This window comes from Neopelma chrysocephalum, unplaced genomic scaffold (assembly GCF_003984885.1).
Source record: "Neopelma chrysocephalum unplaced genomic scaffold, ASM398488v2 Primary Assembly neopelma1_185598, whole genome shotgun sequence".
Lineage (NCBI taxonomy): Eukaryota > Metazoa > Chordata > Aves > Passeriformes > Pipridae > Neopelma > Neopelma chrysocephalum.
This window is the reverse complement of record NW_020938738.1, coordinates 6,778-19,870: the sequence shown is the minus strand read 5'-3', so window position 1 is coordinate 19,870 and position 13,093 is coordinate 6,778. Positions and strand designations below refer to the sequence as shown.

The 13,093-nt window shown below is 58.7% G+C and overlaps 3 protein-coding genes across 3 annotated transcripts; all 3 read left to right on the top strand.

Annotated features, from left to right (window-relative positions):
• The first annotated feature begins 3,389 nt into the window (after positions 1 to 3,389).
• On the top strand, positions 3,390 to 5,647 carry LOC113962865 (protein LSM12 homolog). Its single transcript, XM_027673647.1, has 3 exons — positions 3,390 to 3,574; positions 3,935 to 4,061; positions 4,757 to 5,647. Exons 1-3 carry the CDS (start codon positions 3,501 to 3,503, stop codon positions 4,847 to 4,849), a joined length of 294 nt encoding a protein of 97 aa, XP_027529448.1. The 5' UTR covers positions 3,390 to 3,500; the 3' UTR covers positions 4,850 to 5,647.
• A 306-nt stretch (positions 5,648 to 5,953) lies between these two features.
• LOC113962862 (transmembrane protein 101-like) lies at positions 5,954 to 8,258 on the top strand. The gene is made up of 4 exons (XM_027673644.1): positions 5,954 to 6,100; positions 6,698 to 6,878; positions 6,950 to 7,096; positions 7,683 to 8,258. Exons 1-4 carry the CDS (start codon positions 5,964 to 5,966, stop codon positions 7,989 to 7,991), a joined length of 774 nt encoding a protein of 257 aa, XP_027529445.1. The 5' UTR covers positions 5,954 to 5,963; the 3' UTR covers positions 7,992 to 8,258.
• A 4,015-nt stretch (positions 8,259 to 12,273) lies between these two features.
• Positions 12,274 to 13,093, top strand: LOC113962863 (pro-neuropeptide Y-like). The gene is made up of 3 exons (XM_027673645.1): positions 12,274 to 12,632; positions 12,831 to 12,902; positions 13,060 to 13,093. The coding sequence occupies exons 1-3, from the start codon at positions 12,391 to 12,393 to the stop codon at positions 13,082 to 13,084; spliced, it is 339 nt and encodes a 112-aa protein (XP_027529446.1). The 5' UTR covers positions 12,274 to 12,390; the 3' UTR covers positions 13,085 to 13,093.

Genomic DNA, 13,093 nt, shown 5'->3' with positions numbered 1-13,093 from the left:
CGGGTTTAGGGCCTGGATTTTGTCGGGTTTAGGGCCTGGATTTTGTCAGGTTTGGGGCTTGGATTTTGGTGGGTTTGGGGCCTGGATTTTGGTGGGCTTAGGGTCTGGATTTTGGGGCAATTGGCCATGGATTTTGGCAGTTTAGACCCTGGCTTTTGGGCATTTTGGATTTGGATTTTAGCCATTTTGGGCCCTGGATTTGGTGTATTTTGGATCTGGATTTTGGTGGATTCAGGCTCTGGATTTTGGTGGATTCAGGCTCTGGATTTTGGTGGATTCAAGCTCTGGATTTTGGTGGGTTTCGGGCCTGAATTTTGATAGTTTTGGGGCCTGGATTTTGGGCATTTTGGATCTGGATTTTGGGTGGTTTTGGGGCCTGGATTTTGGGTGGTTTATATCTAGATTTTGCGCATTTTGGGTCTGAAGTTGTGGTGTTTTGGGGCCTGGGTTTTGACACTTTGGGACCTGGATTTTGGTATTTTGGGGCTCTGGATTTTGGGTGGCTTGTATCTAGATTTTGGACATTTTGGGTCTGGATTTTTGGTGCTTTGGGACCTGGGGTTTGGGGCCTGGATTTTGGTATTTTGTGTCTAAGGTGATGGCATTCTGGGGCCTTGATTTTGGCATTTGGGGTCAAGATGACAGTATTCTGGGGCCTGGATATTCTGGTATTTTTGGGCCTGGATTCTAGCAGTTTGGCTCTAAGTGATGGTGTTTGGGGCCTGGATAAAGCTGGGTGGTGTCACAGCAGACAGGAGGGACAAAGCACACCTGGATTTTGAGGAATCCCTGGAATGGGATTGCTGCTGATTCCAAGCAATGCTGTCAAAGAAAGGGAAGGTGACCCCAAGCCCTCGGTGCTGGGATGAGTCTAGGTGTGGGGCCTGGCTGTGGGGGGGGGCTCAGCTGTCACCTCCTCATCCCACAGGGACACCTCTCCCAGTGGTTGGTGTCACACAGGTGGCACCAGCCAGGTGTCCATCCCTTCCCGATGGATTAACACATCGGAGGTCTCGGGTGACACAGCTGTTATCAAGACGTGACTGTTGGCTGTCACTGCATCCAGTGACATCACTGGGAGCGCAGCCCAAGGGGAAACCCCTCAGGAATTCCAACACTGATCTTTTCCAGCATCCACATCATTGTGGGGAAGTAATGGATGGTCGTGTTGCAGCCACTGGAGTGGCCATGTTCCCAATCCAGTGGCAGGAGGGGGGTTCTGGGAGGCTCTGACCCCACATTTCCTTCCCCGTGGATGCACAAGCATCTGGTATTGCTGCAGGACTGGAGTATGGATGGCTGATTCTGATTGTACTGGGAGAAGATTTCAGAATTTGGAGTCTGGATTTTGGTGTTTGGGGGTCTAGATGGTGGTGTTTTGTGTGTTGCACAGTGGGAGTTGTGATGCTCCAGGTGCTCCTCTGGAAGGCCCTGGAGAGGAAGCAGAGCTCCAGAGAACCTCGCCTGGTTCTCAGTGGAGAGAGAGTGTTGGGAGCAAAGGCTTGGAAAACAGCAGGATCTGGAGCCCCTGTTGGAAAGGGATGGGGGGCTGTGGTGGGAGGTGATCCCCCAAGCTGTGCTTGGCACCTGAGCGGGATGAGGGGCCATCCTAGCTTTGGGAGGCCCTGGAATGGCCCTTGGTGGCCCTCACCCTCTCCTTGTGCCTCCTGCTGCGTATTCCAGTCATTCATCCAGAGGGAGCAGGGAAGTGACTCATCCATTCATTCTGCCTCACACAAGGTGTGTGTCCCTATCCCAGCTTTTCCAGCAGCCCCGAGGATGCTCCCTGCAGGGGGAATACTGGGATTCCTTGGAATGCTTGAATCCAGAAGGCTGGAGAGCTTGGTGGTTCTGATCCGTTTTTTGTTGGGAAACATGGATGGGTAGGGAGAGCACATCCTATTGCAGGGGGATGAGGAGCACAGGGATGGATCCTGATGGAAATGCTGGGATGCTGCCCAGGCTGGCAGCTCTTCATCCTCACCTCTCTGGGGTTTCCAGTCTTCTCCCGGTGGCCTCTTACCAGGGCTGTTCTCAAATCCCAAATCTGGATGCAGCAGCTGCTAGAAGAGCATCCCAAGGCCTGGGAAAGAGAGAGGCTTTGGATAAAGTGAATCTAAATCTCAGGCTGGGGAAGAGTGATCTGCTGGATGGGAAGGGGAGCTACTGGCTGGGAAGAGGATCTCTCTGGGAAGGGGATCTATCTGGGAAAGGTATCTGCTCCGGGGAGCTGAGCTGGGCATGGCAGAGGTGATTCCCAGTGCTCAGGGCCACAATTCCAGCCCATCCCAGCTTGATGGGGGGATGGAGCTGGGGGTGATCCCAGTTCTCCAGCCTTGGGGCATCCCCCCCAGATGGACAAGGGGTTGTGGCATCCCCACAGACAGCTGGGGATGATGTGGGGTGCAGGAAAATTCCTGTGGAATGTTGTGGTCAGTTTGGAAGCCTGACTGGTGGTCTTGGAATGAGCAATTCCCACATGGAATGGGGTGGGAGGCTTTGAGGACTGCTCGTGCTGGGGGTGAGGAAGGATCCCTTCCCTCCTGAGGTTTTCCTTGCTCCATGGAAGGCTGGGAAGCACGTGGGGAGCACCCCAGTGCTCCTTCAGTGACTTGTGCTTCCCTGGACATGGAGAGAAGATGTGGGATGGCTTGGACAGGGACACTTGTCCCTTGAGAGCACAAAAGTGTCCCCAGTCAGTGGGAGCTCAGGCTTTCTGTATCCAGAGGGGCTTTGGAAGGGGTGGAACCCCCCCTCACACAGGAAGCCAGTCCGGCTTGGGAAGCGAGGAGGTTCCAGGAGGAGGAAGAGGAGGGACAATGCTAATGTAGCTCTTCTATTGTGGCAGCTCCAGCCGGGAAAAGGCCCAGGAAAAGGCGACTGGTCCAGGGCTCCTGCCTCCATGCACTGTGTCCTTCTCCTCCCACATCCATGAGATGCCAAGATTGGGCTTTCCTTTCTTTATTCCAGGACCCTGTATGGAATCACACTTCCCCACACATGGATGCAACTCCCAGATAACCAATTCTGCCCTTATTTTGGGAACAGAGTAACTGCTCTGGGATAAAGTTCCCATCATCCTGTGTGGAGCATTTACTCCCAACATAGTGGTTATTCCAGGCTTCTCTTCCCCATCTCCATCCCCTGAGAAAACCAAGTAGTGAAGGTGGTTTGGATCTAAAATGCCAGAATTATTCTGGAAAAGGCCGAGGGGAAGGGACAGAGGGATGTGAAAAGGTGACACCTACATTCCCCAAATATCAGGGGGATGCTGGCAGTGCCTCAAAAAAGGAATTAAGGCTGGAATTGTGCGGACAAGGGATGGTGGGAGGGTGGGGATGTCACGTTTGTTGTTATACTGATTTAATGGGGAATGGCAGAGCTGTGCCGGGGGGGGCTCCCTTTGTCCCCTCAGAGCTCCGGGGTGACACCCAGCCAAATTCCCTCTCCCTGTGTTCTCCCAGCTTGCCAACAAAGCACGGACGGAGAAGGAGGAGAAGATGAGCCAGGCATATGCAATTAGTGCTGGTGTCTCCCTGGAGGGGCAGCAGCTCTTCCAGACTATCCATAAGACGTAAGTCCCTTCCCTCGGGATCACTAGTCCTTCCCACGCTCTGTTTTGGGGTCACTCGTACCCTTTTTTGGGGGGATTCCCATTGCTTGGTCCCTCAGGTTTGCCATGGAATGATGCTGATGTGTGTCCTGGGATGTGCTGGATGGAGCCATGGAATCCTCAGGGAGGGAGGATGGCTCCCTTCCTGCTCCCTGCCCCTTCCTGACACATCCCATCCCCTTGACTCCCACCCCTCTCTAGTTGGATACCCCGGAGCGACCGAGGGGCTTTTTGCTCCCCCTCAGTGAGACACTGCGGGGCAGATGATGGCTTTCCCAGGTCAGGCAGCATTCCCTGATCCCATTTTTCCCTCCCCTGCAGCATTAAAGACTGTAAATGGCAGGAGAAGAACATAGTTGTGATGGAAGAAGTCGTTATTGCTCCTCCATACCAGGTGGAAAACTGTAAAGGCAAAGAGGGAAGTGCCCTGAGTCACGTACGGAAAATAGTGAGTATGGGGGGGACTGGGAATACTGGGAGGGTGTCACAGCCCTGGGGACACTTGTGGTCCATCCCTGGGTGGGCTCCAACCCCTCCTGGGTATCGCCTTCCCGCTCCAAATCCCCTTCCCATCATTTTTTGAGTCACATCACAAAATAGTGAGTACGGGTTGGGGGGACTGGGGACACTGGGAGGGTGTCACATCCCTGGGGGCCCCTGTAGCCCATCCCTGGGTTGGTTCCAGCTCCTCATGGAGCCCCTCTTGTGGATCTCCTTCCCACCCTGAATCCCCTTCCCACCCTTTTCTGAGTCACATACACAAGAATGAGTAGGGACTGGGGATACTGGGAATACTGGCAGGGTGTCACATCCCTGGGGACAGCCAGTATTCCTCCTTGTTTGGTCTCTAGTCCTTCCTGGTGATCTCCAGCCTCTCTTGGGTATCTCTTCCCACCCTAGGGATCCCCTTCCTGTCCCAGATCCCCTTCCCACCCTTTTTTTAAATACATTAAATAGTGAATAGGGACTGCGGGAACTGGAGACACTGGTTATACTGGGAGGGTGTCACATCCCTGGGGACACCTGTGGCCCATCCCTGGGTAGATTCCAGCCCCTTCCCACCCCATATCCCATCCCCACCTTTTTTTTTTTCCCCTAAACACATCTCTTTCTTCCCCCCCCATCCTGCCCTTCCCAATGCAGGTGGAGAAACATTTCCGGGACGTGGAAAGCCAGAAGGTCCTGCAGCGTTCACAAGCACAGCAGACACAGAAGGACACGTCCCTGTCATCCTGAGGCCATCTCGGGATGAGATCGCCCTGTCCCCGTTGTCCCTTCCCTCCCGGGAGGCGGCGCCAGGGGCACCTTCACGCTTTTATTTCCTTTTTTTTTTTTTTTTTTGGGGGGGGGAAATCTCAACTCCAAAATTCAAACTTTTGAACTTAAAAAAAAAAAAAAAAAACAAAAACGAGAAAAAGAGAATAATTTAAAAGCTCCTCTTCACGCATTACTTGACTAACAGACTTTGGTTTTTCTCTGCCATGTTTTCTCCCCTCCAGCAGGGCAGGCTCTGTTAATTTTATTTTTTGGCTTTTTTTTTTTTTTCCTTTTTTTCTCCCAATTTCTACCTTTCCCTATCCCCCCCAAAAAACGCCCAAAAAATAAAATTAACAAGCTCACTGCGGTGGCCAACCCGGGACCCTCGTGACCAACATGGTCTCGTTTTAATTTTGTTTGCACAGGGCAAGGCTTGAATTAGTCTTATTTTTCTTATCTTTAAATATATATATGAATATATATTAAAATGTTCTTTAAATATTTGCTTCTAGCAGGATTGTGGCAAAAAATCCCCCCTAACACCCATCCCAGGATCATCCAGAACCTGGATTTGGGGGTTCCCCCCCACTTATTTCCTTTATGTTTTTAATTTTTTTGCCCTTTTTCATTTAATTTTTAATTTTTTTAATTTTTTTTTTGCCACGATCCTCTCCCTCCCCTTTTTTTTTTTTTTTTTTAAAAACAAAAAACAAATGGATCAAACTCAAAAAACAATTCAAGCCCTGCCTTTAGGAGAGTTAAAGATTAAAAAAAAATATTAAAAAAAAAAAGAAAAAAAAGGAAAATTTTTTAGTCTTGTTTAGCAAAAAAAAACAATAAAAACCCGAAATTTTTTTAACCATCACCGGCGTCTGTTGGGGCTCAATGGAGGGGGCGGGGCTTTGAGGGGGATCAATTGCAATGGAGGGGTGTGGCTTAGGCACAAGGGGCGTGGCTTCAGAGGAAATAAGTCATTGATGGGGCAGGGCTTAGGAAAGGGGGTGGGGCTTCCATGAAGGAGGTGGAGCTTGGGGCAGGGTTAGGGCTTAGGGCGGTACTTCCGGTGCGGCACTTCCGGCGGGACGGGCCCGTGATGGCGGCGGGCCGCGGGTGGCGGCGCCGGGCGCTGCGGCTGCTCACGGCGGGCGGCGGCGTCCTACTCACCCGCTTCCCCTTCTGGCACTGCTTCAGCGGCCTCCTGCTCTGCGCGGAGCGCGCCGACCTGCGCCGGTGCGGGGCGGAGTGGGGAGACGGGGAGGGGATAAACCTGAGGGGGCTGCGGGGTCTGGGGGTGGTTGTGGGGCTGGGAGCGTCTGAGGGTGGTTGTGTGGTCTGGGAGTGGTTGTGGGGGACGTGGGGCTGTGGGGATCCAGGGGTGGTTATGGGGTTGGGGCTGATGGGGGACAGTGGTGGTCTGGGAGTGGTTGCAGGGCTGGGGGTGGTTGGGGGGTCCCAGTGCTGTGAGGGCCTGGGGGTGATTCTGGGGCTGGTGTGGGGCTGGGAGGGTCCGGGGCTGGTTGTGGGGTTTGGGGCTGATGGGGGACTGTGACGGGCTGGGGGTGGCTGTGGGGTGTGGGGCCATGAGGGTCTGGAGGAGAGCCCGGGGGATCTGAGACTGGTGTGGGGCTGAGGGGCCTGGAGGGGGCTTGGGGCTGATATGGGGCTCTGTAGACCCAGGGGAGGGTTCTGGCAGAGTTGGGGGGGGAGGGGGGGGTCTGGGGGGCTGGGGAAGGGCTCTATCAGAATTACGACCTCGGGGGAGGGTTTAGAGGTCTGGGTTGAACCTGGGTGAGCACTGGGCACACCCTGGAGCTGCCATGCCCACAGGAAGCCGGACATCCCAGTGCCCTACCTGTACGTGGACATGGGGGTGGCTGTGCTCTGTGCCAGCTTCATGTCCTTCGGGGTGAAGCGGCGCTGGTTCGCCCTGGGGGCCGCCCTGCAGCTCGCTGTGGCCACCTACGCCGCCCACATTGGGGGGCACGTGCACTATGGCGACTGGCTGAAGGTGAGAGCCCCTCCCTGGGCCGTGACAGACCCCCAGATCCCGGGGCTAGGGGTGACAGTGACCCCCCCCAGGTGCGGATGTACTCCCGGACCATCGCCATCATCGGTGGGTTCCTCATCCTGGCCAGCGGCGCCGGGGAGCTGTACCGGCAGAAACCACGGAGCCGCTCCCTGCAGTCCACAGGCCAAGTGTTCCTGGGCATCTACCTCATCTGCCAGGTACGGGCACAGGTGTTCCTGGGCATCTACCTCGTCTGCCATGTACGGGGGACACATCCCTGCCCTGCTGCTGCTTGGGGGATGGAGCCACAATTTCCTCGGGGGAAACCTCCTGGGGTGGGTGTTTCCAGTGCCACCACGCCCCAGCCCCAAATTGTCCCTGAGAGAAGCTCAGGTGGGTGTTACCAGTAGTACCAGTGCCCCACACCTCAGCCCCACGTTGTCCCTGGGAGAAACTCAGGTGGGTGCCACCACTGGCACCAGTGCCACCACACTCCAGTTCTCCCATTGTCCCTGGGGGAGAAGCCTTGGGTGAGCGCTACCAGTGCCACCATTGGCACCAGTGCTACCACACTCCACTTCTCCCATTGTCCCTGGGGGAGAAGTCTCCAGTCAGCGCTACCAGTGCCACCACTGGCACCAGTGTCACTGCACTCCAGTTCCCCCATTGTCCCTGAGGGAGAAACGTTGGACAAGCATTTCCAGTGCCACCATTGGCACCAGTGCCACCCCCCACTAGCCCTGGGGTACACCCCTCACTGTGAGTGTCGCCAGTGCCACCCCACTCCCCCCTTTGCCCCCCCAGGCCTACTCCCTGCAGCACAGCACTGAGGACCGCCTGGCCTACCTGGACCACCTGCTGGGAGGGGAGCTGGCCCTGCAGCTGCTCTTCCTGCTCTACGGGCTGCTGGCCCTGGCATTCCTGTCAGGATACTACGTGCGGGCGGCTGCCCAGGTGCTGGCAGTGCTGCTGCCCCTCGCCATCCTGCTCATCGATGGCAACCTGGGCTACTGGCATGCCGCCCGCCGCGTCGAGTTCTGGAACCAGATGAAGCTCATCGGCCAGAATGTCGGCATTTTCGGGGCTGTGGTGATCCTGGCCACCGATGGATGAGCGGGAAAACTGCGGGGAAGGGGAGGGAAAGGAGCGGTGTGGTTTTTTTTTAAGGATTGCCGCTATTTATTCATTAGGTTTTTTGTTTGTTTGTTTCTTTGTTTGTAAATACTGTATTTGATAATTTTGGCAGAGGTCAGGGCTCCTGAGGGGGCGTGGGGGGGTCCTGCCTGGGGGGTGCCAGCCACTGTGTGGCCGCAGCCCCTCTCCCCACTGAGGGGTGTCACTGCCCCCCCCCAAAAAAGTGTATTTTTACTGATGAAAGGAGAAGTCTTTTATGTCATTTCCCCAGGGGAGCTTGGCTGTTGTGTGACAGAGGGTGGGGGGCTGCAGCTTTGGGGGGTTTGAAGGAAAAACTGTTTGGGGGGGGCTTGGAAGGGGAGCTGCTTTTGGGGAGGATGCTTTTGGAGGGCTTGTAGGGAACTGATTTGGAGGGAGCTGCTTTTGGGGGAAACTGCTTCGGGGGGAACCACTTTTGGAGGTTTGGGGAAGATGCTTTTGAGGGGCTTGCAGGGGGGAGCTGATTCAGGGGAATCCACTTTTGGGAGGTTTGGTGGAGATGCTTTTGAGGGGCTTGCATTGGGGAGCTGATTCAGGGGAATCCACTTTTGGGAGGTTTGGGGCGAACTGCTTTGAGGGGAGCTGCTTTTGGGGGGCTTTGGGGGGAACTGCAATATGGGGAGATGCTTTTGGGGGCCTTGGGAGGGACTTCAATATGGGGAGATGCTTTTGGGGGCCTTGGAGTTGGGGGAGCTGCTTTAGGGGAGCCACTTTGGGGGCTTGGAGGAGGGGCTGCGTCAGGGAAGCTGTTTTTTGGGGTCTTCAGGAAAGGTGCTCTGGGGGTTTGGAGTGGAGCTACTTTTGGGGGGAGCTGCTGTGGCAAAAGACGTTTTGGGGGTTTGAAGGGGGGGCTGCTTTGGGGGGGCCCGGGGGGGGGGGAGGCTACTGGGGGGGCTCGGGGGTGAGCCAGTGTGGGTGATACTGGGTGTTCCCCTCCCTTCAGCAGGGAAACTGGGGCAGGGGGTTGAGGGGGATCCCAGGCCGGGTGCCCTGCCCATGCCCACCTGGGTTGCTCAACTGGTGGGTTATGAGTGTTCTGGCACGGGGTGGGGGGTCCCGGTTGGCAGCCCCCCAGGGTCCCCACAGACTGTGTCCTCGCTGCCCCCATCCTGTCACCTGGCTGGGCAGGTCTATGTCCCCTTCCCGGGCTCGGCAGGTGTCCGTCCCCCCCTCCCCCCTCCGGAAAAGCAAACAGGGCTGATAAGGGGCTTCCTCCGGGGTGGGGGGAGCCCGGGGGGGCCCCTAATGCACCTCCGGCGGAACCGGGGCCATAAAGCGCGGGGAAGCGGCAGAGCCCTGTTTGCTCGGGGTGGGGGAGCACCGGGGCTCGTCACCCTCCCAGGACCAACCCCCCCCGGGGCTACAGCCACGCACCTTCACCCCCAGACCCTCCTCATCCTCCTCAATGCCCAGTGGAGAGATAGGGGGCCCCCCTACCCTGTCCCCTTCGGGGTCCCACCTCTGCTGAGGGAGCCCCTCCACCTCTGTGTCCACCCCCTCCCGCTGGCAGAGCCATCCTCTGACCTTTGGAAAATGGCTGTTTACCGTCACTCGGAATAAATGGGGCAGAAAGTCCTCGTGTCCCTTCCCGACTCCCCCCCCCCGGGGGGCTGGGGGCCACCCGCACCCTGATATCTCCCCCGGCCGCGGCTCGGGGACGTCTGTGACACAACGCGGTGACTGCCGCTGTGGTGGGGGTCGGTGGGGCTGTGGGGGTGGTGTGTGTCCCCCCCGAACGCCAGGATGGCTGAGACCCCCCCCCTCGGGGCTCTCGTCTGCTGGGCAGATCCAGCCCCGCTGCCTCAGTTTCCCTGCACACGTGTCAGGACGCTGCGGGGGGTCCGGAGCCCTCTCAATCCGATAAGCCCCGCATGGACCGCGAGGACGTGAAAGGTGCCGGCCTGGGGGGGCTGCGGGGGCTGGGGGGGCTCAGTTCCCCCCCTCACCCCAGGCTGCCGTGAGCCCGGCACCGCCCGCCCGGGGCAGCGTGGACCCCCCGCCCGTGTACCCGCACACCGGCGCGTGTCACACCGCGGCCACGCCACGGGGGTGACCCCCCCCCGGGGCTGGGGACCCCCGCGGGCCTGGGACCCCCGCGGTGGACTGCCACCAGCTGTGTCCCTGCCGCCGCTGGCCGGGGTGGCGGCCGGGGCAGGAGTGGGGAGCGTGTCCCTTCCGGCCGGGACTGGCACCCCGCGGGGTCCCGTGTGCCATGTCCCCTCCAGCCGGGCTGGTGGCACCCCGCAGGGTCCTCGCTTAACCATGTCCCCACCATTCGGAACAGTGGCACCCCGCGGGGTCCCCAGGAGCTTTGTCACCTCCAGTCGGAGCGGTGGCGCACCACCGAGCCGTGGTCCATGCAAGCCGTGTCCCCTCTATCTGGGCCGGTGTCACCCCGCAGTATCCCCTGCGGAGACGATCCGTGTCCCTTCCATCCCACCGGCCGGAGATGCGGCTGCATCTGGCTGGGACCATCCCGACGTTTTTGGGGACCCCCTTCTGCCACCTCTCCCCATCCCAGCACCCACAGGGTGGCTTTGGTGGTCCCTGCCCGGTGGGCACCTCCCCGCCGGGTCCTTTACGTGCCTCAGTTTCCCCAGGAGCCGGTGATTGCTCCTTAATGGCAAATCCATACCGGATTAGTGTTCCCGGTGCTGGCGGCTGGAAAGGGCACCTCATCCGTCCTGGGGGCGGTGACAGCGATCGATGGCGGTGGCGGGGGCTGCGGTGACAGCGGCTGTGGTGACGGGGGCTGTGGTGACAGGGACTTCGTGCCCTGTCTGGGGAAACTGAGGCAGCCGCGGCTTCGGGCTGGGACTGTCCCCTGCGCTGTCCCCCGTGGGCAGCTTTTGCCAGGGCCATGGGTGGTGTCCCATGTGCTATGTCGCGGCTGTACCGTGTTTGTGTTCCTGGGTGTGGCTGTTCCTGTGTCACACTGTCACATCCTGAGGCTGTCTTGGGGACAGGCGTGTGTCGTGGCTGTGTGTGACATATGTGTCCCTGTGCCATGGCTGTGTCACTTTTGTGCCCAGTTGCCGTAGCTGTACGTCACATCTATGTCCGTGTGCCATGTTCATGTGCCAGGCCTGCCTGTCGTGTCTGTGTTCATGTGCCATGCTTGCATGTCACCTCTGTGTTCATGTCCTATGCCATGGTTGTGTCACATCTGTGTCCATGTCCCGTGTCCTTGTGCCATGGCCGCCTGTCACTTCTGTGTCCTTATGATGTATTCAAGAGCCCTGGCTATGTCACATCCATGTCTGTGTCCCATGCCCATGTGCCAAAGTTGTATGTCACATCTGTGCCATGTGACATGTGACATGTGTGCCTGTGTGCCATGGCTGCCTGTCACACCTGTGTCCACGCACCATGGTTGTGTGTCACATCTGTGTCTGTGTCCCGTGTCCTTGTGCCCCGGCTACATGTCACACCTGTACCTGTGTGCCATGTTCATGTGCCCTGGTGACATGTCACATCTGTGTCCATGTCCTGTGCCCATCTGCCATTGCCACTTCTGTGTCCTCTGGCTGCACTCGTGTCCCCATGTCCCCATATCCCTGTGTCCCATCAATGCCCCCCATGCTCTGTCCTCTCCAGCCCCTCGGGGTCCCAGGCTGAGGTGCTCTGCCAAGGGATGGTGACAAGGTGCTGGTCGGGGGTGGTAGCGGGGGGGGGTCGCTGGGGTCCTGCGTGCCAGTGGGTTGGTCACGCATGAGGGAGGAGCCAGGAGCCCCCTCCGAGGCTATAAAACCCCAGCCGGGTCTGGGAGCTGCCGTGTCCCTGGCACTGTCACCCCACTGCCAGGCCCTGCCTGTCACCTCTGCCTCTGCCATCGTGAGTGCGGGGATGGGACTGAGGTCCTGGGGGGTCCCTGAGGGGAGGTCGGGATCCCAGGGAGGGAGAATCACCCCCCTCCCTTGGGGACATGTGGCATCCCTTGTGGGGAGGTGTCCCTTGGGGTGGACGTGAGCCTCTGGGGTCCTTTTGGGTGGGACAGCCCCTTTGGGACACTGTGGAGGTCTCTGGGACATGGGAGGGTCCCTGGAGGGAAGCAGTCTCTTGAGTGGGGCTGGGGTCCCAGGTGGTGGAGGGATACATCCCTTTTGGGGGACAGGGGGGCGTCCTGGGGGTGTGACATTCCCACAGGGGTTGGGGTCCTTGGGGGTGAGGTATCTCAGGGGAATGGGGGTTTGGTGGGGGACAGAGCAGGGTTGGGGGTACCCAAGGATGATGGGGATAGCTGAGGGTGATGGAGGTGACCTATAGAGGATACCTGGCGGTGACAGGGGTACCCCAGGGTGACAGGGGTACCCCAGGGTGATAGGGATATGCGGGGGCGATGGAGGTGACCCACACGAAGCCGCAGCCGCCCCTTGCTCCCGTATCCCCACAGATGGTGCTATCCCCGCGGCCGTGGCACGCATTGGTGGCCCTGTCGCTCTGTGCCCTGCTGTGCTTGGCCGCGCTGGCGGCCGCGTACCCCGCCAAGCCCGAGAGCCCCGGGGACGACGCGTCCCCAGAGGAGATGGCCCGGTACTTCTCGGCCCTTCGCCACTACATCAACCTGGTCACGCGGCAGAGGTGAGCGCGAGTGACTGTGAACGCGCGTGGGCGAACCCCGAGGTGCTCGTGCGAGCCCCTCTGCACGCGCGAGTCTCCATTTTCACGCCCGTGCCCGTCCTTGTGCACTCCCGGGGGCTCCGGCGGTTCCTCCTTTGCACACTCGCGCACGCCCCCGTGGGGTTCCCGTTGCACACGCGCGTGCCCCGTGTCCCGCAGGTACGGCAAACGCGCCAGCCCCGACGCCGCGGTGACGGAACTGCTGCTGGGGGCCGGCAGTGACAGGTCAAGGTGAGTCTCCCCGTCCCTGTCCCCCCCGACTCGCGCACAGGGACAAGGGGCTGCACCGTCCCCCACACCCCGGGGTGGGGATCCGGGGGTTGTTTGGGGTCCCAGGGGGATTTGGGGGTCTCGTTCCCTCTTTTCTCACACCAGTTCTTCCCGGCAGGTACGACGACGACTCCGCATGGTGATGGCACCCC

Excerpts from the sequence above, each read along its gene's own strand:
- LOC113962863 (XM_027673645.1), top strand. The coding sequence starts at position 12,391 with ATGGAGGTGACCCACACGAAGCCGCAGCCGCCCCTTGCTCCCGTATCC. Across the intron at positions 12,633-12,830 it reads AACCTGGTCACGCGGCAGAG|GTACGGCAAACGCGCCAGCC; the intron begins GTGAGCGCGAGT and ends CGTGTCCCGCAG. Across the intron at positions 12,903-13,059 it reads GCCGGCAGTGACAGGTCAAG|GTACGACGACGACTCCGCAT; the intron begins GTGAGTCTCCCC and ends TCTTCCCGGCAG.
- LOC113962865 (XM_027673647.1), top strand. The coding sequence starts at position 3,501 with ATGAGCCAGGCATATGCAATTAGTGCTGGTGTCTCCCTGGAGGGGCAG. Across the intron at positions 3,575-3,934 it reads TTCCAGACTATCCATAAGAC|CATTAAAGACTGTAAATGGC; the intron begins GTAAGTCCCTTC and ends CCTCCCCTGCAG. Across the intron at positions 4,062-4,756 it reads TGAGTCACGTACGGAAAATA|GTGGAGAAACATTTCCGGGA; the intron begins GTGAGTATGGGG and ends TTCCCAATGCAG.
- LOC113962862 (XM_027673644.1), top strand. The coding sequence starts at position 5,964 with ATGGCGGCGGGCCGCGGGTGGCGGCGCCGGGCGCTGCGGCTGCTCACG. Across the intron at positions 6,879-6,949 it reads ACTATGGCGACTGGCTGAAG|GTGCGGATGTACTCCCGGAC; the intron begins GTGAGAGCCCCT and ends GACCCCCCCCAG. Across the intron at positions 7,097-7,682 it reads GCATCTACCTCATCTGCCAG|GCCTACTCCCTGCAGCACAG; the intron begins GTACGGGCACAG and ends TTGCCCCCCCAG.